The sequence below is a fragment of the Sorex araneus genome, chromosome 11 (genome assembly GCF_027595985.1).
Source record: "Sorex araneus isolate mSorAra2 chromosome 11, mSorAra2.pri, whole genome shotgun sequence".
Lineage (NCBI taxonomy): Eukaryota > Metazoa > Chordata > Mammalia > Eulipotyphla > Soricidae > Sorex > Sorex araneus.
Window position 1 is genome coordinate 27021913 of NC_073312.1, and position 25415 is coordinate 27047327.

At 53.8% G+C, this 25415-nt stretch overlaps 1 protein-coding gene across 1 annotated transcript in view; it reads right to left on the reverse strand.

Annotated features, from left to right (window-relative positions):
* Positions 1–7237: 7237 nt before the first annotated feature.
* ABCC2 (ATP binding cassette subfamily C member 2) overlaps positions 7238–25415 on the reverse strand; it is a 68018-nt gene continuing 49840 nt past the window's right edge. The window contains exons 23-32 of the mRNA XM_004616415.2: positions 25144–25298; positions 24066–24221; positions 21739–21938; positions 19140–19266; positions 16003–16104; positions 14873–15016; positions 13742–13900; positions 12126–12292; positions 9133–9327; positions 7238–7616 (exon numbers count right to left, since the gene is read on the reverse strand). Coding sequence (XP_004616472.1) covers positions 7481–7616; positions 9133–9327; positions 12126–12292; positions 13742–13900; positions 14873–15016; positions 16003–16104; positions 19140–19266; positions 21739–21938; positions 24066–24221; positions 25144–25298 — 1541 coding nt within the window. The 3' untranslated portion in view covers positions 7238–7480. The remainder of the gene's footprint in view (positions 7617–9132; positions 9328–12125; positions 12293–13741; positions 13901–14872; positions 15017–16002; positions 16105–19139; positions 19267–21738; positions 21939–24065; positions 24222–25143; positions 25299–25415) is intronic.

A 25415-nucleotide genomic window follows, 5' to 3' on the forward strand; every position in this document is an offset into this window, starting at 1 on the left:
TGCTGGGGGCGGGGGCCGGGTGGGGCCTGAAGTTGTTTTTTTTGGTGTTTATATATATATATATATAAATTTATTTATTGAATCACCAGGAGAACAGTCACAAAGCTTTCGGGTTTAGTCTCAGTCATAAAATGATGAAACACCCATCCCTTCACCAGTGCACATTTTCCACCACCAAAAACCCCAGTATACCCCCCATCGCACACCCCCCCACCTGTGTGGCAGATGATTTCCACATTATTCTCTCTCTACTTTGATCACATTCAATATTTCGATACCAGACCCACCATTATTATTTGGGATTTCCCCCCAACACTCAGACTTGCTAAAAAGGCACCATTAGACAGTTTGCTTTTTATTGCTGATTATGAATAGCATGTGATTTTGGAATTCTGGAATTTTAATAATTAAATCTGGAGGGATTTCTTTTCTTTTTTTTTCTTTTTTTGCTTTTTGAGTCACACTCAGCAATGTACAGGGGTTACTCCTGGCTCATGCACTAAGAATGCACTCCTGGCAGTGCTCGGGGGACCGTATGGGATGCTGGGAATCAAACCCAGGTCAGCAAGGCAAATGCCCTACCCGCTGTGCTATCACTCCAGCCCCAATCTGGAGGGATTTCTGCTAAAAGCTGTTGGGTTCTGAGTTTCGCTTGTGTGTCTCTTGGATCATGGCCATTAAGCAACTTGATCAGTAGCCGGAGGGACCATCTGTGGGCAGCGACAAGGGATCTCGTTGGGGTGGGGGAGGACAAGGGCCGACTCCATCCCCATCCCATGAGGCCCCGCATGTCTCGTCACTGTGCACCCATACCTGACTGTCCAATAGCCTCTGGAAGATGGCGGCCACAGAGCCACCAGGGGGAACAGGCAGAGGGATGGCACCTTTTCCCATCTGGGGCAGGGCCTAAAGTTTTTAACTCTCGCCTTTGCCGGGCATGGTGGACACTGTGCCACGGAGTCAGGGTGACAGTCTTCCACCTGAACTCCGGCGTTACTTCATTCAACCCACTAGAAGCATCCTCTTGGAGAAGAGCAGGTTGCCTGTCTCGGGGACGGAATGTCTCACCACACCCCACAGGAATTTCATGGAGTCCCTCCAACTCTCTAATCCTTTTCGCCACTCTGAGGAGACTCCGAGAAAAACAGTGGCCTCCAAGACCTCTGGGACCTCTGGGTGGTGAGTGCTGGCAAGCACAAGTTCAGGGCAGCAGCCGAAAGTTCGGGGAACATTTCCTGGGAGGGGGCAGGTCATGAGTGATGCTGACTCAGCTGCACCTCGTCAACGTCGGGCTCTGCCTGTACCCCCTGATTCCTGGGCATACCCCAGGGCCCTAAGGAGAATCACGCTTCAAGACCTACCCCCAGCAGAAGGGGGAAGGTGGTCAGGAGCAGGGAAACCAAGTCAGACTCCCCATCTGCCCAGACCCCCAATCATGTCAGAATCATTACAGAGTTTTCCTTCTTTTTTTCTTTCTTTCTTTCTTTCTTTCTTTCTTTCTTTCTTTCTTTCTTTCTTTCTTTCTTTCTTTCTTTCTTTCTTTCTTTCTTTCTTTCTTTCTTTCTTTCCTTCTTTCTTTCTCTCCCTCCCTCTCTCTCTCTTTCTTTCTTTCTTTCTTTCTTTCTTTCTTTCTTTCTTTCTTTCTTTCTTTCTTTCTTTCTTTCTTTCTTTCTTTCTTTCTTTCTTTCTTTCTTCTTTCTTTCTTTCTTTCTTTCTTTCTTTCTTTCTTTCCTTCTTTCTTTCTTTCTCTCCCTCCCTCTCTCTCTTTCTTTCTTTCTTTCTTTCTTTCTTTCTTTCTTTCTTTCTTTCTTTCTTTCTTTCTTTCTTCTTTCTTTCTTCCTTCCTTCCTTCCTTCCTTGCTTTCTCCCTTTCTCCCTTTCTCCCTTTCTCTCTTTCTTTCTTTCTTTCTTTCTTTCTTTCTTTCTTTCTTTCTTTCTTTCCTCCTTCTTTCTTTCTTTCTTTCTTTCTCTCCCTCCCTCTCTCTCTTTCTTTCTTTCTTTCTTTCTTTCTTTCTTTCTTTCCTTTCTTTCTTTCTTTCTTTCTTTCTTTCTTTCTTTCTTTCTTTCTTTCTTTCCTTCTTTCTTTCTTTCTCTCCCTCCCTCTCTTTCTTTCTTTCTTTCTTTCTTTCTTTCTTTCTTTCTTTCTTTCTTTCTTTCTTTCTTTCTTCCTTCCTTCCTTCCTTCCTTGCTTTCTCCCTTTCTCCCTTTCTCCCTTTCTCTCTTTCTTTCTTTCTTTCTTTCTTTCTTTCTTTCTTTCTTTCTTTCTTTCTTTCTTTCTTTCTTTCTTTCTTTCTTTCTTTCTTTCTTTCTTTCTTTCTTTCTTTCTTTCTTTCTTTCTTTCTTTTTGGATCACATCCAGCAATGCTCAGGGTTTACTACTTGCTTTGCATTCAGGAATTACTCCTAGCGGTGCTGGAGGAACCATATGGGATGCTGGGGATCGATCGAACCTGGGTCTGCTGTGTGCAAGGCAAAGGCCCTACCTGCTGTACTATCACACCAGCCCCCACTCTCTCTCTCTTCTTTCTTCCTTCCTTCCTTCCTTCCTTCCTTCCTTCCTTCCTTCCTTCCTTCCTTCCTTTCTTTCTTTCTTTCTTTTCTTTCTTTCTTTCTCTCTCTCTTTCTTTCTTTCTCTCTCTCCCTTCCTTCCTTCCTTCCTTCCTTCCTTCCTTCCTTCCTTCCTTCCTTCCTTCCTTCCTTCCTTCCTTCCTTTTTCCTTCCTTTTCTTCCTTCCTTTCTTTTTTCTGGACCAGGGATAAAACCCAGAACCTCACCCAGGAAAAGGAAGGCAGGTGCTCTCCCACTGAGCCACATCCGCCCCTCCTAGGACTCATTTTAAAACAAAAGATCCTAGTGTACCTTCCGCACCCCACTGACAAAAGATGGTTGGAAATGATCACTCTGGATAGAACTGTGTGCTGAAAATAGGTAAAGGAACAAATAGGATAGCCTCTCAGTATCTGTAGCAAACCATAATGCCCAAAAGGGGCGGGGGAGGGAGAGAAGGAAAGTGCCTGCCATAGAGGCAAGCTTGGTGGGGGAACAGGGGGGTGGGTAGCAGGAGGAAAACTGAGGACATTGGTGGTGGGAAATGTACACCAGTGGAAGGATGGGGATTGGAACACAGTATGACTGAACCCCACCATGAACAGCTTTGTAACTCTGTATCTCATAGCGATTCCATTCTTTTTTTTTTCCCCTTAAAAAAAAAAAAGGATCCTTGGGCCTTGGGGCCAGAGTGATACCAGGTAGGGAGTTTGCCTTGCATGCAGCCACCCCATCCTCTATGGTCGAGGCTCGAGGCATCCTCGAGCACCTCCAGGAGTAATTCCTAAGCACAGACGGAGGAGTAACCCGTGTGGGCACACCAAAAGAAATTTTTTTTTAATAATACAATAGGATCCTTAGCACAGCAGGTAGGGAGCATGTGCATGTGGCCTGCCTGGGTTCAACCCCCAGCACCCCCATATGTTTTTCTGAGTACCACCAGGAGTGATCCCTGAGCACAGAGCCAGGAGTTAACCCCTGAGCACTGCTGGGTGTGGCCCCCAAATTAAAAACGAATGATAATCATCATCATCACCATCATCATCATCATCATCAAACAAGTCTCTTCCTCCAGCCTCTCCTGCCAATGCTAACATTCAGAATGAGCTCGATCAATTACATCTTTGCAGTTGGGTGGACAGGGTGACAGGCAGGACTTTCTAGCCAGGCTGGGAAACGGCCCTGTGGCTCCGGGACCTGCCTCCCCTGGTGTGCAGCCAGGGAGCCCCTTCCCAGTGCCGCACCCCTCGTGTTCCCCAAGCACACACTGTCTCTTGTGCAATCTGGTTGCAGCTCATACTTGTGCTCATCAGAAGTGGTACTCCTGAAATAGTGCTCTCACCTCTATTAGTGGGCTTGATCACTAGTTGCAGAGCTCATACTCTCCTGGCTACAGGTAGCCAGAAATTGCTTGTAGCCACAGCGAACAACAGCTAACACAAATTGTAGGGCTTCCAGGACCATACCTGGCTCCACCGTGCGCCAGTGCTCCAGGGTGAGCTTGCAGTCAGGCCCCTGAGCACCTCCCAGAAGGATCAAGTATCCCTCAAAGTCAATATTTTAGATTTTACAGACTATATGGTTTGGGTTTTTCTGGAGTTTTTTTCGGGGTGAGGGGCCATACCTGACAATACTCAGGGGTTACTCTTGACTCTGCACTCAGGAATCACTTCTAGCAGTGCTCAGAAGACCAGATGGGGTGTCAGGGTTCGAACCCGGTCTGCCACATCCAAGGCCATCACCTTGCCCGCTGTACTTCCTCTCCAGCCCCTGGACTGGAACACTGAAGGAGGCATAGGTCATCCAGAAACAAGTGAGCATGCTCGTGTCCTTAGAAAGCCTTATTTACAAGCCCAGCAGCCCCACGTGGCCTGGAATCAGCCCCCTGCTCTGGGCTTGGCTAGAACAAGAGCGCTCTGGTCAGCCATTACTGTTGGAGCTACATGCGCAGAAAAGTGTCTCTGAGGAAGGGTGAAAGGGAGCCCACGTGTTGACACACGGGAGCTGTTACCTGTGATGGCCAGGCAAATAGTCTTTGGAGTCAGAGTCGTGCTGATGCCTCAAACCCATATAAACCCACGCAAACGGGACCCTGGCCCCCAGCAGTGGACACTGATGGGAGAGCTGGCAGCTGGAGGACTGGGAGAGAAATTTGGGGGCCACACCCAGCAGTGCTCAGGGGTTAACTCCCGGCTCTGTGCTCAGTCTGTGTCCCGAGGTGTCCAGGGATACAGCCAGGGGACAGCGCGGCAATCTCTACAAATAGCTGCAAAGCTGGTTCCTAAAGAGGAATTAGTGCTGATGGGCCTAGGCAGCAAGCAGGGGACACACACACACACACACACACACACACACACACACACATACACCCTCTCATTGCAGGAATATTCAAGCTTAAACAGGAATTTGGATTCTGGCTCTGCCAAAAGCTCCGGCATTGTGACTTAGGATATCATATAGCCTTTGTCGGCTGGTGCTTATCTGGAAAATAAGGTACTTTAACGGAATTATCTCCAAAGGTGTATCAGTGGGCTAGTCAGGGGGCAGAAACCAGAGAAAACAGAACAATGAGAAGAGTTGTGACATGGACACCGAAGAATAGGTCACAGAAGCAGTCTGTCAGAGGCCACAGCCAGAAGCAAGGGTCACAGGTCATGGGGATGGGAGGCACTAAACTGAGGAAGGAGGGGCACTGCACCGTCCCCGGGGGATGGAGACCCTGATGCTGGCCTCTGCCGACCAAAACCACTTCTGTTGCTCTCAGGAAGAGCCGCTGCTGAGAACATCTGTGAGAGGCTGATGGGAAATCAGTCTTCCTCTGTGTGCGTGCATGTGTGTGTGTGTGTGTGTGTGTGTGTGACTGTGTCTCTGTGTGTGAGTGTATGAGCTTGACTCTGTGTGAGTGTGTGTGTTCATGTGTGTTTGTGTGTGGAGTGCAGCTGTGCATATAAATATGTGTGAATGTGACTGTGTCTGTGTGTGGAGTCGGCTGTGTGACTATGTCTGTGTCTTTATGTATATACAGAATGAGCTGTGTGTGTACGTGTGCAGTGCAGCTCTGTGTAACTGTGTAGAGTATGTCTGTGTGTGTGGAGTGTGTCTCTCTGTGTGGAGTGTATCTGTATGTGGTTGTGTTTGTGTGTGATTGTGTTTGTGTGTGTGTGGAGTGTGGTTGTGTGTGTGGAGTGTGGCTGTTTGTGTGGCTGTGTGTGTGGAGAGTGACTGTGTGTATGTGGAACGTGGTTGTGTGGCTGTTTATGTGGCTGTATCTATGTCTGGAGTGTGGCTGTATGTGTGGAGTGTGGCTGTGTGGCTGTGTGGCTGTGTGTATGGAGGGTGTCTGTGTGGATGAGTCTGTGTGTGTCTGTGTGTGTGTATTGTGAGTGCGTCTATGTGGAACGAGCCTGTGTGTGGCACGTGGCTATTCGTGTGAGCAGGCACCTCTGGCCATCCCCGCCCCCCTATAATGATGGACAGTTCAGCCTCCTTGTAGGTTACCTCGGGCAGGCGAGTGGCCAGCCCAAGTACTGTGAGTGTGGGAGGAGCCTGGAAGGCACGGGAGGACCCGGGAAGGTGCTCTGAAGCCTGGAGGCTGTGAGTTCTCGTTTCATTCTATTTTATTTTGCTTTTTCTTTGGGGGCCACTCCTGGCAGTGCTCAGGGGTTCCTCCTGGCTCTGCACCCAGGGATCCCTCCTGGCAGTGCTCAGGGACCGTACCGGATGCTGGGGGTCAAGCCCAGGCTGGCCAATGCCAGGCGAGTGCTCTTCCCACTCTAGGACCATGCCAGCCTGCGAGCTCTCATCTTAGCAGCGCCACAGAGTGAGGCCACAGTGGCAGAAGGCCCAGCCGTGCAGAGCTGGTCACGCCCAGGAAACCTCGGGCGCATCAGACGGTGCTCTCGGCGACCTCTCCAGAGAGCAGCAACGCGTCCAGACCCGAGCACCTTGCCCGGGTCAGACCAGATGGTACCTCGAGCCTGCCGGGAGGGATCCTCGAGCACAGAGCCAGGAGTAAACCTTGAGCACTGCTGGGTGTGGCCCCAAAACAAACAAGCAAAATCTCAATGCATGATAGGAAATTCAGACAGCCCGGGAAATATACGAAACCTCAATAGTAACCGTGAAAATGCAAAATTATACCTCGCTGAGTCACCAGCTCGCAGTCCTCAGACCCAGGGGCCCAGAACTTGTGTACACAAATGCTGGAGTCCAGTTCCTCACCCCGAAGGACTCCTGAGCTGCACGGGGAGTGACCCAGGTGGCTACCAACTCCACAAGGCCCAAGCGTTGAGCCAGGGTGAGCCCCGTATCCCCCGGAGCGTGCCCCCTGCGCCCCGAGCAGCATTCTAGAGCCCCCCTTGGGCATGTCCACTCTGCCGAACCACAGAGCCCCGAGTCGCACCAGCCTCGCTGTGTGCACCTCCGTGGGAGAGCAGGGCTGAAGCACATGCTCTGAGGGTGGAAGGCCTGGGTTCGAGTCCCAGTACCCCTTGGTCCCCATGACTGGCAGGGATCCTGGAGCACCCTGCCGGGAGTCGCTCTTCTGACACCTCCAGATGTGGCTCCCTCCAAAACCACCAGCACAGAAAAAGTTAATTCCCAAAGCCACGTTGTCAAAGAAAACACACAGCTTAAGTCGAGGTGGTTCTGGTCACTTTTAGAAAAGACACACGTTGTCGGCAGCTATGTACAGGGAGGGACCCTCGAGTGAGCAGGACGGGGAGGCATCCTCACAGCAAACGGCGGGAGAGCAAAGGGGGCCCACGGGGCGGGGGAAGGCTGAGGTCCCTGGGAATACTCGTTTTCTGAGCCGGGGTCATAGCACTTGGTGTCCCGGCTGGGTGCTTCCGGGGAAAGGATCCTTTCCTAGGCACCCTCGAGTTCATGAAAGAATGACCCCCAGCATCCTCTCGCCCGAGCCGGGGCCCCTGCGGTCACAGGCTGGTGCTGGTGCTGTTCGTGTTGTCGACTCCGGCTTCCTTGGCCATCGAGTGGAAGGGCCCGTCGTTCTGCAGCAGCTCTTCCGGACTGCCGAACTCCACGATCTGCCCTTTGTCCAGGACCATCACTCTGAAACGAGGCAGAAAGATGAGGCTCATGGGGGCTGGAGTGATGGCACAGCGGGTGGGGCGTTTGCCTTGCACGCGGCCGACCCGGGTTCAAATCCCAGCATCCCGTGTGGTCCCCTGAGCACCACCAGGGGTGATTCCTGAGTGCATGAGCCAGGAGTAACCCCTGTGCATTGCTAGGTGTGACCCAAAATGCAAAAAAAAAAAAAAGAAAGATGAGGCTCAGTGAGAAGCGTCTCGAAGCTGGGGCTGAGGCCCCACAGGGGGCGCGAGCCTCCATGGAGGAGCCCTGAGGAAGCACCTAGGATGCTGGGGTGGATGAGACCAGCCCGGGTGAGGTCACTGGGCATGCATACAAACCCAGGGAGGGGCGCCAGCCAGCGAGGCCTGCCTGTCCAGGGCATGGGGAACAGCAGCAGCAGGAAGAATCCAGCTGTCGGGGCCTGGGGCAGGGCCCAAGGTAGAACGCACCTCCTCACCCCCCCTCCTTTCTTGCAGGCAGGTACAAGGCTGCAGGTTCAGCCCACACCTCTGCCGGGCCCACTCGTGGGAGGTGAGCGCCATGGGGAAGTGAGTGCCCTCTGGCACCCCACAACTGAGTGCGGAGACCCCCGGTCATCACAGTCATGGCTACAGGGTGGGGGGGGGACCGGAAAGCAGGTAGTGGGACGGGGAGTGGAATGAGTCCGCTCGGGCAAGCTCTTCTCCTTTCTTCTTTGGGGGCCACACCCTATGGTGCTCAGGGCTTCCTCCTGGCTCTGGCTCTGTGCTCGGCGGTCAGCAGTGGCCAGGGGACCCGAGGCAGTTGTCTGGCCCAGCCGTGTGCAAGGCAAGGCCCTTAAGCCCCTGTATTGGCTCTCCAACCTCGCCGAGGGGAAGAGACTCGGCGGTGGAGCTCATTGTCTGACAGACTCCCTCCCCCGCAGCACACGCGGGTAAAAGGGGATCAGGATGAGCCATTTCAAAGGGCGCATCCTCGGGCTAGAGCATGTGGTCAGAGGGTAGGGCGTGTGGCATGTAGCTGACTTGGGACTCGGTCCCCGGCACCTCATACTGTTCCCCCAAGCCCAGCGGGAGTGATTCCTGAATGCAGAGCCAGGAGTGAGTCTCGAGCACTGCTGCGTGTGGCCCCCCAATGAAGGGGGCCTCCCCTTGGTCAGAATATCAAGGGGAGGCGTGTTCTCCCTGCAGTGGCCAGGGGGGGCTGACGCCAGCCCAGGTCTCTGTCCCAGGTGGGAGGCACAGGCAGCGCTGGTCTTGGCACAGGCCGGGTCCACACTCACTCCCCGTGCCCAGGGGAGAGTGCCTGTACCCCCCGGCCCCTCCAAGGTCCCGGCCCCGCTGGCTGTCCTGTGCACGGGGCTGCAGACGTCAGTTCCACGGGGACACGGGTGCGGGTCATTTCAAGCGTCTTTATCACCAGGAGAGACTGGGAAAGTTTGTTTGTGCCGCGTCCCCACCCGCCCCCAGGAAGCTGCTCTTGGTAAAGGGCTCCCGTGTCCACCCTGCCGGCCCACCTGTCGCTGTCCATGATGGTGTGCAGCCGGTGGGCGATGGTGAGCACCGTGCAGTGGGCAAACTCGCTCCGGATGGTGGTCTGGATGAGGTGGTCCGTCTCGAGATCCACGGCCGCCGTGGCCTCGTCCATGATCAGGATCTTGGATTTCCGCAGCAGAGCCCTGGCCAGGCACAGCAGCTGCCTCTGCCCGATGCTGCAGCCAAGGCGAGAGCGTGAGCCCCGGGGAGCAGGGCTCACCCGGGGAAGCTTCCCTGCCCACGTTCCAGGGCCGACTCCCCCACCCACTGCTACCAAACGCACCCCCCCCCAGACACTGGAAGTGCGTGTGAGAGTGAAATCACAGCCATGGGAAGCCATCACTCGCCATGCTGCCAGTCACAATACTTCATTCAATGAAAGAAAAAAAAATTTGTAAAAACACCTCCCCTACCCCCAGAATACCTTTGCCTCTTCCACGAGCTAGCGTGGTTACTCTGGGCGGGATCGGCCAAACATTCCCAATTCACTCAAAGACCCACACGGGTATTTCATTTGAAATTTTGTGTCTCAAAACTCAGTGTTTCTTGAGCATGAAAGCTTTATAACTGTATCTCACGGTGATTCAATTAAACAAACAAACAAAAAAGTAATGTGGAGTTTATGCCCAATTCAATCAGCTTAATCAATGGCTGAATAAACAGCAGTACTCCTACATTAAAAAAAAAAACCCTCAATGTCATTCTCAGAAGGGTTTCCTTAGGTAACGTCTGGTAAGTCCACTGCCAGGGGATTTTCATATTTGTGCAGGGTGGGAAAGCAAAGCTTAGAGCAGAAAGTGGCCTTGTCATCGGTTCCAGCGATTCCCTGTAGTTCATCAGTTCCCAGACCCCGGCCGGCACAAGCTCACTTCAGCATGTCTGACCTGACCCAGCGCCCTAGGGAGCTGCCACCACCCCAGAAAGCCTCTGAGTGGCCTTACTATTAGAATGTGCAGTTCTAGTCTAATTACTTGTTCCAGGCTGTCCACCCGGGCTGGAGGCAGCTCTCTAATGGAGGTGCCATCTGGGTGGCAGGGGCAATCTCAGGGGAACCCAAATCCGCTTGTAAAATGCAAAGCAGTTTAATTTGCTACAAGCCCCGAACAAGGGCTGGACCTCTTGCTTTAAGACCAAGAGGCTCTGGGAACTGATGTGGAGGAGAGAGGCGGGCGTCCACTCTGCTCTTCCCCGCAATGGCCATAAGGGAGCTTAGTAAACCGGAGATGGCCAGACCCAAGCCCTGAGACTCCGCAGGAATACTTCTGCAGGAGAGGCAATGTCACGGGGAGTAGAGCATGGGGTGAGAGAGCAGAGACGCCAAGCAGAGAGCCTCCCCCACCCCCACACCCACTGGCTCCCGCTGCTCCCTGGGCAGGACTTTTCATAGGAACAGTCTGCGGCCAGGTTTCAGTGCCGACTCTCCCCTCTACCGGGCTCCCCCTCTCCGATCACTCCCTCAGCACAGAACCCTCACTTTCCACAGCCCCACGCCTGATCTGAGATCAAGGCAGTGGCCATGCTGCTCTGAGGTAACGCCAGAGGGAAGGGAGTTGGGATAGAGAAGGGACCACGAAGTCAATGACGGTTGGAGGGATCGCTCAGGACGGGAGATGTGTGCTGAAAGTGGACTAAGGACCAAACATGATGATACCTCTCAGTATCTCTATTGCAAACCATAATGCCCCAAAGCAGAGAGAGAGAGAGAGAGAGAGAGAGAGAGAGAGAGAGAGAGAGAGAGAGAGAGTATGGGGGAAGTTGTCTGCCATAGAGGCGGGGGGTGGGGGTGGGGTCGGGGTGGCCCGAGGGATACTGGGGACATTAGTGATGGGAAATGTGCACTGGTGGAGGGACGGGTGTTGGAACATTGACTGAAACTCAATCATGAAACCTTTGTAACTGTATCTTACAGTGATTCAATTAATTTTTTTTAAGTTCTCCCAGAAATGACTGAGGCAGAAGGTGGAGCTTTGGTTCTTATTTTGTTTGGTTGGCTTTTGGTGGTTGTGGGGGAGGCTGGGGCACCCCAGGCTGCACCCAGGGCGTGCTCCTGGCTGTGTTTGGAGCAACATATGTGGTGCTGGGGATTGAACTGGGATCGGCTGTGCGCAAGGCAAGTGCCTTGACCCCTGTACCATCTCTCCAGCCCATGGCTGTGGTTCTTATCAAGCACCCAGACCCCCACCCCAGCCTGCCCAAGTGTCCAGCCCACACGGCCTGCCTCATCCTCAGAGTTGGTCCAGGGGAAAATATGGGGGAAATACCAGAAAGTATCGCCAAATATGGGGAACTTATCAGATCAAGCAACAAACTGGCCAGCCAGGTGCCCAGGAGAGGCTGAGGCGGGAAGCACAGAGAGGAGAAAAGCTTTGAAACCAGCAGCAGAGGGCTGAGGTGGTAGCACTGGGGGGTGGGGTCAGGGCGTCTGGGCACTGCCCAGGACGCTGCAGGTCCCCCGCCTCCCCCTTCATCAGCACTGCTTGGAACACTGGGGATCTTTAGCACCCCGTCACCTGTCACTCTCCTACCCCTGAAACTAGGCTCTCCGAGGGCGCCAGGGCAGCTCTCCCAGCCTCAGTGCGGCCGTTAGGGCCCGGATAGGACAGTGGCTACAGCACTCGCCTTGCTCACAGCCGGCCCAGGTTCCGTCCCGGCACCCCATAGGGTCCCCTGAGAACTGCCAGGAGCGATTCCCGAGTGCAGAGCCAGGAGCCCTGAGCATCGCCGGATGTGCCCAACAACAACAACAACAACCACCACCACCGAACCAAACCGAGTAAAACCCTAGTGCAGCTGCGCCGCCAAGCAGACCATAGAGCAAGTCCGCAGCGCCCCTAGGTCCTGGCAGTTCCTCTAGCCCCCTGCAGAGGGCGCCCGCCCGCCCGCCCAGCACAGGAAAGGGGCCGGCTCCCTTGCCGCCCCCACCCCCCCCAACCCATGCCCCTCCTCATCCAAATGGGTGAGGATGAAACATCACCTCAGGTTGTCGCCGGCCTCTGTCACTTCGTGGGACAACCCCAGCGGCAGGCCAGACACAAAGGCTTTGAGGTGGGCCAGCTCCAAGGCCTTCCACAGCTCCTCATCCGAGTAGTGGTTGAAAGGGTCGAGATTCATCCTCAGGCTCCCAGAGAACAGGACGGGGTCCTGCAGGCCCAGAGACCAGGGAAGGATGGGCGCGGCGTCAGGGAGGGGCCCTTCGGTGCTGGTGGCCGGAAGGGCATGGGGGGAGGGGGGCATGGGGGAGGGGGAGGGGGAGGGGTGGGGAGCCAGACTGAGGTCTTTGGCAAGTTTTCCTCACCAAAGACTGAGTCCTGGGGTTCCTTCCCCCTGAGGGAACACAGCACGGAGAAAACTCTGGCTGCTTGCTTGTGTGGGCTTTTTAAAAAAAAATTCATTTATGGATTTCTAATTTTTTTTCTTTTTTTGCTTTTTGGGTCACACCCGGCAATGCACAGGGGCCACTCCTGGCTGTACACTCAGGAATTACTCCTGGCGGTGCTCAGGGGACCATATGGGATGCTGGGGATTGAACCCGGGTTGGCCGCTTGCAAGGCAAAGCCCTACCCGCTGTGCTATTGCTCCAGTCCCCCCCTTTTTTTTGTTTTTTGGGTCACACCCAGCATTACACAGGGGTTATTTGTAGCTCATGCACTCAGGAATTACTCCTGGCAGTGCTCAGGGGACTATATGGGATGCTGGGAATTGAACCTGGGTTGGCTCACGTGCAAGGCAGACGCCCTGCCCACTGTGCTGCCTCTCCAGCCCCCAAATTCATTTATGGATTTCTAAATGATGTAGGAGGGAGACCAGGGAGAGGGTGCAAAGGGCTGAGCACACACTTTGCATGCAGGAATCCTGGGTGCCTGGCACCGGCCCTCCCAAGGCCCCGCTGGGAACCCCACCCTCACATCCAAATAAGAAAGGAGCAACGGAGGAATGAGTCGCCCAGTGGCCCAGTGTGTGTTCTAGAAGCATCTGGGCAGACCAGGAAGGATGGGGGGTGCTTTTGAAGAGGCTGGGGTGAAGAGCGCGTGGGACTCAGGCAAACCCAGACGTCCCCGACGGCTCTGCCCCGGACTGGCCCGAGCAGAAGGGCTCTATGAGGATCTGTGCCCACCAGCCCTGAGAGAAACCAGCCTCCGTGGGGCCAGTCCTGACTCAGAAGCCTCCAGAGTGAGCACTCGGGCACTCTTCCTGCCGACACACTGAACTTTTCCGCTGGCTGGCAGAAACTTGCAGCCAATGCCCCCTCCTGCCTTTTAACTGCCGCAAATGGCGAACATAGAGCTTAATGGTTTCAAGCTTCAGCAGCAAAACAGCGAATGCTGATTGCAAGGGTCTGGCGACCGGCTCTTAGAAGTGGGAGCTGAGCAGCGGCTCTGTGCGACTTCTGTAGCGTGGCTGCCACCTGCTGCCTAGACACGGCAGTGACGGCTGTGGGGCGGGGTGGGGCGGGGAACAGCCAGGATTCTAAGGAGGTCCACAGCAGCACATACCTGGCAGGGAGCAGACACCACACTGGCCACTGAGCTGGCACCAAGCGGGGGATGCATGCCGTGCCCGCTGGGTGGGACAGCGGGAGTCAGAGCTCACCTGAGGGATGATGGTCAGCTTCTCCCGGAGGTCGTGGAGCCCGATGGACGCGATGTCCAGCCCGTCGATGGTGATCTGGCCGCCCGCAGCCTCTAGGATTCTGAAGAGGCAGTTGGTCAGGGAGGACTTGCCTGCTCCTGTCCTGCCCACCACACCAATCTGCAAACAGAGTTTCTCTGTCGGTTAGTTCACCAGGTGGACTGGGGCGGGGGGTGGGGGTGCGGGGCGGGGGGGGGGGGGACTCAGACACAGCCCCCCTTTGCAGGTTCGTTCCAGGCTGAATTGGAGGAGGTGGGGGCTCTGATTCAGCCTGGGGCATCTGTAATCAGGGACCAGCGAGCCGGCGGGAATGTTCGTCTCTAATCCCTGATTACAGGTGCAGGGAGGTGATGTCTGGCTCCTTGGTCTCTGAGATGCTCAACTGTCTCGGGCTCCTGTCGGATCTCAGAATACAAGGTTCATCCCAGACTCCCGAAAACTGCTGTTTGCAGAGCATGTGACTGCAGGCCAGCAGCCGCTAATGAGGCTGTGACTATTATTGGACATTAGAGGGTTTTATTGGGTCTTTTGTTTGTTTGTTTTAGGGGGTCACACCCAGCGATGCCCAGGGGTCACTCCTGACTCTGCACTCAGAAGTCACTCCTGGCAGTCCTGGGGGGAACATACAGCGTGCCAGGGATCAAACCTGGGTAGGCCCCATGCAAGGCTAATGCCTGCCCATGGACTATTTTTCCGGGCACCCCCACTTTTTTAAAAAATAGTGGTTTAGAAGAATGGCAAAGGGAAGGAACAGGCTGGCTATCAGCTGGAGCCAGACCCACCCCCAACTTCAGACTCCCCAGTCAGCCTTGGAGGGAGAGAAGTCTGGGGTGTCCAAGAGAACCATGCTGCTGTCCTGAGCAGTTACAGCCTGGCCTGCTGCTCCCCGATTTCTCCCCTGACTCCTGCACGCCAACTGGGAGGCCCTGATGGACCTGTGGAAAGCGCCAGCCGGCTGGCAGCCTATTGAGTCCATGCAAGACTGCCCTCTAGTGGTGACACTGTATCCCTACACCGGGAGAACCGTGTCCTGGGGTTCTCTGATCCCAAGAAGGGATGACGAGGTCCAGCCCTTTCTTCCGCTCCACCTACCTTCTCTGTGCTCTTGATGTCACACGTGATCCCTTTCAGCACCAGATCCAGCTCAGGCCTGTACCGTACTTGGTAGTTGCTGAAGCGAATCTCCCCTTTGCTGGGCCACCCTCCTGGGGGCCTCTTCTCTGTCACCCAGGGAGCCTGGTGGGGGCAGGAAAAGACACAATCCGTGGAGGGTATCCACCCAGCAGCCCCCATGGGACTCGGGTCCCCGAACAAGACGGGATGGCAGTGCCCCAACCTCGCATGTGCTTCTGCGTAGAACACACTAAACTCAGAGCTGGAGCACAGCGGGTAGGGCGTTTGCCTTGCACACAGCCGACCCAGGTTCGATTCCCAGCATCCAATATGGTCCCCTGAGCACCGCCAGCGGTAATTCCTGTGTGCAGAGTCAGGAGTGACCCCTGTGCATCGCCAGGTGTGACCCAAAAACCAAAAAAAAAAAAGCATACTAAACTGGACTTAAACCAGCCCCTACCACTGGTGGCTTGCACTTGGATGTCCCACGGATAGAATGTACCACTGGTGGCTCATACTGTTTACATTATAATCATATCAACATAATAAAATCATATAATAAACTAACTTAATCATTCAGTCAATAATTGGCAGCAAAACTAGCCACCGAAATGGTTATTTTTGCCCAAATTCCCGATGACACTTAAGCTGTCCCCGAGACAGAGCGCTGTTGATGGCATTGCCAGATGACAAAAAACACAGCTTGCAGATTTTTTTTTCTTTTTGGGTCACCCCGGCGATGCACAGGGGTTACTCCTGGCTCATGCACTCAGGAATTACTGCTGGCGCTGCTCGGGGGAACATATGGGATGCTGGGAATCAAACCAGGTTGGCTGCATGCAAGGCAAACACCCTACCCGCTATGCTATAGCTCCAGCCCCTGGACATGTCTTAAAGAAGGCTTATCCTGTGAGTTTCCCTGTGGCCCTCCAGAAGGGAGCCACCAACGGAGTGGGTTCCAAGACCGATGGCCCCCGTCCCCCAACCCACCTCTTACTCCAGGAAAGTGAGCTAAGAGGCATGGAAGTGAATCTTTTTGCCCCCACGTGAAATCACTAGACACGCTGGCGGTCTCCGCCCTCCCTCAGGTCCTGATGACTCCACCTTACCTCGCTTGGCACTTGTATGTACTCATTGATTCTCTCCACGGCCACTATGTTGGTTTCCACTTCTGAGGTCATCCTCACGAGCCAGTTCAGGGTTTGAGTGATCTGCAGTGGGACCAGAAGGGGGAAGGTCATCTGGGACTCAGACTCCAGCTGTGCCAGGGCAACCACAATCCCCAGGGCCACGGGGTGCGGGGGAGGGGATGGGGGAAGCACAGAGCAGAAGGATGGCACTTGCCTGGCACACGGCTGACCTGGGTTTGGATTCTGAGCACCACATAGGGACCCCTGAGCCCCACCAAGAGTGATTCCCCAGCACAGAGACAGATAAGCCCTGAGTCATACTACCACCAGGTATGACCCCAAAACCAACCAAACAAACAAAACACTGTAGTGCTGGACACAGACCCAGCCACGCTCCCGGAGAGAAAAGTGGAAACGGCCACTGTGGCCTCCGGGGAGGAGGGGAGAGCCGTGCGTCAGGGGCCGGAGGAGGGCAGTACTCCTTGGGGGACAGTAGGAGCTGGGGGCAGCCGCGGGGCAGACCTGGGGCTGGACAGGCTGCAGCTGGCGGGTGCACAGGTCAGCTCTAGTCTGTGGGCTGCGCTCCCTGGGGCAGGGGGCAGCATGGTACAAACATGGAACATCCAAGGCAAGACACAGGAAGGGAGACGCTCCTCGCACCTCCCTGATGAATAGCAGCTCGCCCCAGAACCCCACCCTCAAGGTGGGATTCGCACTCGGACCCTCATTCTCCTTGACTTCCTGGGGCCCGTCCCTGCCATCCAAAGGCCCGTTTTGCCACCAGTAAGGAGGGAGGTCAGGATCTGGGCCCGTCCAGAGCCTGGGATTCTGTGGGCTACTCAGAGGCAAGCTTCTTCCAGCCGAAGCTGTGGATGTGAGGGAACAGAATCGTGGGGACAAGGGGAACCCTCTTGAAGTTGATTGAATTGTATTGTAATAGATGTTTTTCAAATGACTCATTCTCCAACTCTCAGCCCTTCTGTCCCAGATCAATAGGCCTAGGAGAGGGGGTAGGGTAGGAAAGTTCACGAGGTACCCAGAGACCTGGGTGAGTGACAGTGCTGTGGGTAGCCAGCCTCAGCTCCCACTGAAGACGGAACCAAAGAGCCCGTGGAAGTGGCCACGTGCTTACTGCAGGGCCCACTATGCTGCTAGGTGCTGGAAAATGTCTAGCCAGTACCCCTAGTTGACTGATGACGTCTTCTCACTGTTCTTTTAAGAGTTAACTTCAGTTATATAAAAGAACATACTATGAGACTGACACCCAAGGACAGTAGAGACAAGGGCCGGGAAGATTGCTCCACGGTTGGAAGCCTGCCTCATGAGCTGGGGGAGAAGGCAGCTGGAATAGAGAAGGGGTCACTACGTCAATGATGGGTGGAAGGATCATTTGGGATGGGAGATGTGTGCTGAAAGTAGATAAAGGACCAAATGTGATGGCCTCTCAGTATCTGTATTACAAACCATAATGTCCAAAAGTAGAGAGAGAATATGGGGAAAATTGTCTGCCACAGAGGCAGAGGGAGGGTTGGAATAAGGGGGTAGATATTGGGGACATTGGTGGTGGAGAATGTGCACTGGTGGAGGGATGACTGTTTGATTATTGTATGACTAAAACTCAAATATGAAAGCTTTGTAACTGTAGCTCATGGTGATTCAATTAAAAAAAAAAGAGAAGAGTTAACTCCAATTATTCTGTGACTTAAGAAACACAGAGATGCTGTTCAGAGGCCCTTCTGGTAACTGCCAAATCATATTATGAAAAGACAACTTTTTTTTTTGTTTAATGCCGTGTTGGAAAGCCCCAGGCTCATGCATGCCCGGCAACTGTGAGGCTGAGTTTCATCCCTGCCCCCTGGAAAATAAACTCTGAATTCTCTATTTTTTTCTTTTTGGGTCACACCCCGGAGGTTCTCAAGGGTTTCTCCTGCCTTTGCACTCAGGAATCAATCCTGGCGGTGCTCAGGGGACTATATGGGATGCTGGGAATTGAACCCGGGTTGGCCTCATGCAAGGCAAAAACACCCTACCCGCTGTGCTATCGCTCCAGCCCCGAAACTCTGAATTCGTAAGCTCTTGCCTCATCAAGCAAAGGGGCAAAGAGCTGGAAAACAATCAGACTGAAGCAAACAAAATCACTTTTGGGTGGGGAGGGAGGAGGGCCCCCACTCTGTGCTCAAGATTCAGAGGGCTGCTCCAACCATGCCGGGAAGCAGGGCCCAATGTTTGGTGCTCAGCTAGCCATTCTCCGGAGCTTGGCAGTGCCCAGGGCTGCCAGCCTTACCCCGGGGGAGCGCGGTGCAAGGGGAGTGGCAGGAGGCGCAGGAATTAAACTCAGGACCTCGTGTATGTAAATATGTGCTGTAGCCTTTCCAGCTGTCTCCTGAGCCCTGAAATTTCTTAATTAATCTCCCTCCTTCCTTCAGTCCCTTCTTCTGTCCTTTGTTTCTTCCTTTTTTGGGGGGAGGGGGTGGAGGCAAGGAGTTTGGGCCACCCCTGGTAATTATCAGGGTTAACTCCTGGATCAGGGATCACCCCTGACAAGCTTGGGGGACCATGTTGGGTGCCAGAGATCAAACCCGGGTATCTGCTCTATTACCACTCACTTCCTTCCTTCCTTCCTTCCTTCCTTCCTTCCTTCCTTCCTTCCTTCCTTCCTTCCTTCCTTCCTTCCTTCCTTCCTTCCTTCCTTCCTTCCTTCCACCCTCCCTCCCTGCCTTTCTTCCATTTTATCTTTGGTTTATTTTGGGGGGCCACATCCAATGATTCTCAGGGGCTCTTCTGGGCTCTGTGCTCAGGAGTAACTCATGGGGGTGCTTGAGGGACCACAAGCAAAGCAAGCGCCTTATCTACCTGGTCCCGAAAATTGCTTTCTAAACCACTCAAGGCAATATCATTTACGTTCACTTCTCCCGATGACACCAGTTTCTACTGAGAAAGGTAAGGAGGATGTCCAGGGGACACAGAATGAATGAGAGCCCATGTGGCACCTTGGTCTGCCCCCGTCCACCTGGATCCAGAAAGGAAGGAATAACAGGGACTGGGACTTCCTGGTGTCACCTAGACACAGTGGCATGACAGTGCACTGATCTACCCTGCCTGGCTGTGGGACTCACGTTGAGGGCGTTGGACAGAACGAAGCCCACGGTGTCCCCATTCAGCGTTTCTCTGTAGATCACCATCAGCAAGGATGCGAAGAAGACGATCATGTTCCCAACCAGCTCCAGACGGACTGCGAGCCACCTGGAGAACAGGAGACCAGGGAGGGGTCACTCCCCTCTGCCCCCTCACTGAACCCTTACCTGGCACCACAGAATATCCCAGAGGGCTAAGTGGGAGGGCCACATCTCAGGACATACCTCAACTTGGCTCTATCACATGTTTCTTGGGTCTATCTAGATGCAAATTACTTACTTTGTTTTGGGGGGTATGCTAAGCAGTACTCGGACCTACTCTCAACACAAAACTTGGGGAACCATGGTGCTGGGATAGAACTGGATGCTCCCACTTGCAAAGCACGCACCCAGCCTTTTGAGTCATCTATCTCCTCAGCCCCAAAAGTTAATTCCTCTTTAGGGTCACACCTGGCTATACTCAAGGATTGGTTTGGTGTGATGCTCAGGGGTTACTCCTGGAAGTACCCAGGGGATCAGGCAGTGCCAGGGACCAAACCCAGGGCTCTAGCCTGCCAAGACTGTGCTCCAGCCCTTTGAGGCCTCCACCCTGACTCAGAAATTAGCACTGTAGCACTGTCATCCCATTGTTTATCGATTTGCTTGAGCAGGCACCAGTAACGTCACCATTGTGAGACTTGTTATTACTGTTTTTTTGCATGTCGAATACGCCATGGGGTGCTTGCCAGGCTCTGCTGTGCAGGCGGGATACTCTCAGTAGCTTGCCGGGCTCTCCGAGAGGGCTGGAGGAATCAAACCCGGGTCGGCCACTTGCAAGGCAAATGCCCTACCTGCTGTGCTATCGCTCCAGTCCAATTAGAAATTAGATTTTTTTTTGGGTCACACCTGGCGATGCACAGGGGTTACTCCTGGCTCTGCACTCAGGAATTACCCCTGGCCGTGCTCAGGGGACCATATGGGATGCTGGGATTCGAACCCGGGTCGGCTGCGTGCAAGGCAAAGGCCCTACCCGCTGTGCTATCGCTCCAGCCCCTAGATTATTTTTTTAAAGTCAAAGTTATTTTACAAATTGTCTTAGACTGCACCTAAAATTACAAATGAAATTACATAACATTTTGAAGACACTGGATGCATTTGCAAGAGAACCTTGTGGTTTGAAGTATCCCCCATTTGCCAAATCAAAAGAATCATCTGAGGTGACTGTTAGAACTCCATGCAAAATCTTCCTGGATTCTTCCCCAAGAGACTCTGGCTCAGGGTGTAGGAATCAGAAGTAGGGGCACAGAGGTTCAGAAAAGTGCATCTCAACAAAAATATTCCATGCAGGAGTCAGAGAGAGTGCAGCAGTACGATGCTCGCCGTGCATGAAGCCGAGCCCAGTTGAATCCCTGGGAACATCCAGACTCCCCAGAGTGCCACCAGGAGTGGCCTCTGCACAAGGGCAGGAGTAAGCCCTGAGCATGGCTGGGTGTCACCTCCCACCCATGTCATTACTGTTGAGCAGATAGGGAGAAAGATGCATTGATCAAGTCTGTCTGCAGGAGTCGGTGACAGGAAGGAAGATGCGCCCTTCTGCTTTTGAGCAATGGAGAAGAAGCTGGGGCGGGTGCTGAGAGGGGGCACCACATGCAGGGGGTGGGGTGCTAAAGAGGGTGCACCCACGTGCAGAGACTTAATGCTCAAAAATGACTCCACCAGGGTCAGAGATGAGGCCCAAGTAGGAGGCATATGCCCTGAGTGCATGGGGCCCTGGGCTTGGTCCCTAGCCCCCAGACAGCTCCGGGGTGCCACCCACCCCCAGCAAAGAGAAGGACCTTGTTGAATGAGATGCACCTGCCACGCTGCCATGTGTAGCAGGTGATGCCTGTTCCACCACGAGGCGGGGCGGGGGCAGCAGGGGAGGAAAGGAAGAGGATTCGCCTAGAGGCCTGGTTCCTTCTTGGAGAAGCTCGGAAATGAAGTACCTTTCCAACCCAATTCCCGACCCTCCATGTTCCAAGTCACAAGGAGCAGCCTTCGTCCGCCCTTGAGCCCTCTGCTTCTCATGGAGGTCACGGCCTACCTCGCGGGCCTCAGTGCGTCCTGGACACCCCACTTCTCCCCAGGGTCTATGGAGGGAGGAGGAAAGGAGAATGCTTCCCCTTCTTGGCGGGGGGCAGACTCCATGTCCACCCCCAGCTCACTCTCCTTGACTCTCTGCTTTCTCCCCACGTGAGGGCACCCCGCCTGGGCACAGTACAGGAGATAGGGACTGTCCCATCTTCCCTGCTCCTATCCCTAGTCTGGGCGACCAACGCTCGGCAATGTGACTTTACTTCCATCCTGAGCACGGGAAAGGCTGTGTTCCAGCCACTGCAGACACAGGAAGGAACCAGGAGATGGTCCACTGACAGGCGAAAGCGGTTCCCCGCCCCCCTGTTCCCCTCCCCGCTCCTCGCCCCACCCCCCCGCAAGCCGGGCCAGGGATGCCAGCTCTGCTCTCCCGGTTGCTCTGGTGAGTTTTGTTCATGCCCATGTATTTGCACCGGGCAGGGCCCTCCAGGTGTGCCTTTGAGGCCACCTCTGGGGGTGGGGGACTCACCTGTTGGAGATGATCCAGGAGAAGACGCATTTCTGGTTGGTGTCGATCCCCCTCTCATTGTGCTGCAGGAACCGCTGCTGGTGCTCAAAGGCCCGGATCACAGACAGCCCCGACACCGTCTCGCTGAAGTGGGAGTAGATGGGGGACCTGGTGACCGAGTCCAGGCGTCGCAGCTGGCGGGAGGTCGTCACGTAGACGATCTGGACCCCAAATGGGAAAAAGTACGTGGGTCACTCAATCCTATGGCATGCGCTGGCCGTCTCCCCTCCAGGCCCCTCTGCCCCGGGATGGACACAGCTCTCATCTGAGGGGACCGACGTCTGTGACCCAGCGCCAACACACAGAGCCGTGAGAGCGATATCACTGTCATCCCGTTGCTCATCAATTTGTTTGATCGGGCAACAGTAACGTCTCTCATTGAGAGACTTATTGTTACTGTTTTTGGCATATCCAATACGCCACGGGTAGCTTGCCAGGCTCTGCCCTGTGGGTGAGATACTCTCAGTAGCTTGCCGGGCTCTCCGAGAGGGGCGGAGGAATAGAACACAGGTCGGCAGCGTGAAAGGCAAACGCTCTACCGCTGTGCTATTGTTCCAGCCCTATATATGTACATATACATATATATAAACATATAAGGCTCAACCTTTAACAACATGTTAGTGATCTCTTATCACTGTATCACTGTCATCCTGTTGTTCATTGATTTACTCGAGCACCAATAATGTCTCTATCCCTCCCAGCTCTGAGATTTTAGCAGCCTCTCCTTACTCATATTTCCCAACGATTGGAGGCTCTTTCAGGGTCAGCGAAATGAGACCTATCATTAGTGTTTTTGGCATATCGAGTACGCCACAGGTAGCTTGCCAGGCTCTGCCCATATGGGCAGGATACTCTTGGTAGCTTGCCGGGCTCTCTGAGAGATATATATTACTTTCTATGATTTATTGCCTACTGTCTGAGCTCCATCAAATATGGTGTGGTAATTATGGAAAATGGGTAGGCAGTGTCTTATAATGTGTCCAGAAAGCCGCCTAGAGCGTGGCATGGTTGGGTAGTGGAGGTCGGCTGCCGGGGATGGGTCCCTTGGGGTGGGGAGGGTTCTCACTCACCCCCCCAGGGTGCCCCAAGTAGAAACAGCCTGTTGCGGAGTCCCAGTGATCTCTTATAGAAGGACTTAAGGCCCTTGGGTGAAATACAACAATCTTCACACTCTTTCCTCTAAGGAAGCATTTTTGTAGCATTTTAAGAGGTCTTTCATAACAAACAATACAACATATATTACATTTTTGTTCTGCCTTGGGGAAGGGGTTGGGGTTCGGGACGGAAACATCTGAAATATGGTGGTGGGATTGGTGTTTGAATATTGAATGTAATCAAATATTGTGAACTATTTTATAAAATAAGTAAATAAAAAGCGAAAGCTGTGCTGGAGATGGCAGGTCCACCCTTGCCCGGCTCTGCCCAGGCACCCTCTCAGTACCGCCTCCCCCAGGCCACAAGCTGCCATCGGCTGCACGGTCTTTGGGATTGAGGCCTCTGGTGAACAGCCCATCCCAAAGATAACTGGTGGGACAAGAATCTCCTCCCAGATCCCTCCTGCCTCAGTTTTTATCACGGACTTAGAGTTCCTTCCATTCGCTCCTGCTTTTCCCTGAGGCTTAGCTCAAGCTACTTGTTTCCTCCAGAATAGTTAAAGCGACCTGCCCCAAACTGAGAGACAGCCCCCAGAAAATAACTTTATTGTATGGGGGTAGGGAGGGCGGCACACACTGCCGTACTCAGGACTGGTGCCTGGCTGTGCTCAGAGGTCACCCCTTGAAGGGCTCAGGGGCTCACACCTACGGGCTACCAGAAATCAAACCTGGTGGCTGCATGTGAAACAATGCACCTACCCACCACATTACTTCCCCAGCCCATCAGTGAGCTGATTTCCCAAACCCAGGGAAGAGCTGTGCAGCCGGCGTGCAGCTCCTCTTGCAGCCGTGAGCAGCAATCGCTAGGGACAGAGAATGGTCTCATGGAGCTTGGAGACTCCTTCCAGAGCCACCCTCTGAGCGGCATTAGAGCCACACGTAACTCCATCCCACTCTGCTTCTGGGGGGACAGAGGACAGCAACTGAGTCTCCCGGCTGTCACCCACAAACCAACTGGGCCTATACTTTGGCGTTAGACATGCCACGTGGCTCCCATGTTTAGCGACATATGTCAAAACAGAAATGATGCTGGAGAGAAGACCAGGGCCCTCAGGACCGAGTGGAGGAAAGGATGCTCAGAAGGAACCCGGAGCTCTTACGCAGACAGAGGGAGGGAGCTACGCCCAAGCCTACCTGAATAAACACATAAATGATGCTCAGAGGAATGACGACGATGACAAAGGTTGGTGCTGCCAAACAGATCATGACCAGGGTGCTGATGATGCCCAGGAAGCACAAGATCCAGCTGCGCAGGGACGTCGGGAGGACGTCGTCCAGGGTGGTAATGTCCTGGGAAGGCGGAATCAAGAGAGAGGGTGATCAATGAATTCTTACAGCGGCACTTGGCATCTTAGCAGTGGTGGTGGTGGAGGGGGGAGGGGCCTTGGATCCTGGGTTCAGGTGGCGGGCGGGGGGAACTCATGTCCTTTTAATTGAGATGCTCTTTGGGGATCAAACACTTTCGTGCACTGCTCTGGCCCAGGTGTCTGCATTGCCACGATCGCAGACAGCAGAGTAGCTGCATCGAGTTTGGTGAGTGCAGCAGCACCAAGGGTCCGGCTCAGCCTCGTTTGTGAGACGAAAGCCTCACCACTGAGCTATCCTCGGGCTCCTGGATGGGCTTATCCCAAAAGCATCAAAGAGGCAGACCAAGGAAAGGGTTAACCCTGTGCTCCCTCTGTCCATGGTCAAAGCTAGTGATCACACTTGTAGTGATGTTGCTTTCTCTTTTGTGTGTGTGTGGGGGGGCGGTGGTGGTAGGGAGGCATCCACACCCTTCGGTGCTCAGGGGTTACTCCTGGCTCTGTACCCAGCGATCAGTCCTGGTGGGTTTGGGGGACCATACATATGGCTGGGGATCCAACCTGGGTCAGCCATGTGCTCAAGGCAAGTGCCTAACTTGATCACTGTACTATCTCTCTGGTTCCCCTATCATCCTCTTGTTCTCATAAAACACTATTACATAGATCCTAAGTATTGGTTTTTATCACGTTCTAGCAACATTCTTAATTTCCTTGCCTCTTGCCTTCACTCAATGATGAGCATCTAAGGGTCTGTGTATCCCCAGGACCCAGGGATCCCCCAGAGGTTATTCAAGACATATTTGCCTGCTGAATAGGCAAAAATACTGGATTTACACCCGAGGTGGGTGGGGGGTGCAGGAAGATCCTCAACATACAAGCCCAACATCTGACATCTCTCAGTTACTTACCCCTGCGAACCTGTTCACAATCCGACCTATGGGTGTTGTGTCAAAAAAACTCATGGGTGCACGCAGGATATTGTCCAGCAGTTGCCTGTGGAGGGTGTTGGATGCATAGATGGTGCCGTGGGCACACAATAAATTCGCCATGAGCACAAACAGGCCTAGGAATCGAAGCAGTTTCATGAGTGTCATGGAGAGGTTTCAGAAGACGGGGCCAACTTTTCCCCTGACCCACAGACTAAGGGCATAGTCCAAACAGCTAAGCAGCCTAGTATTGT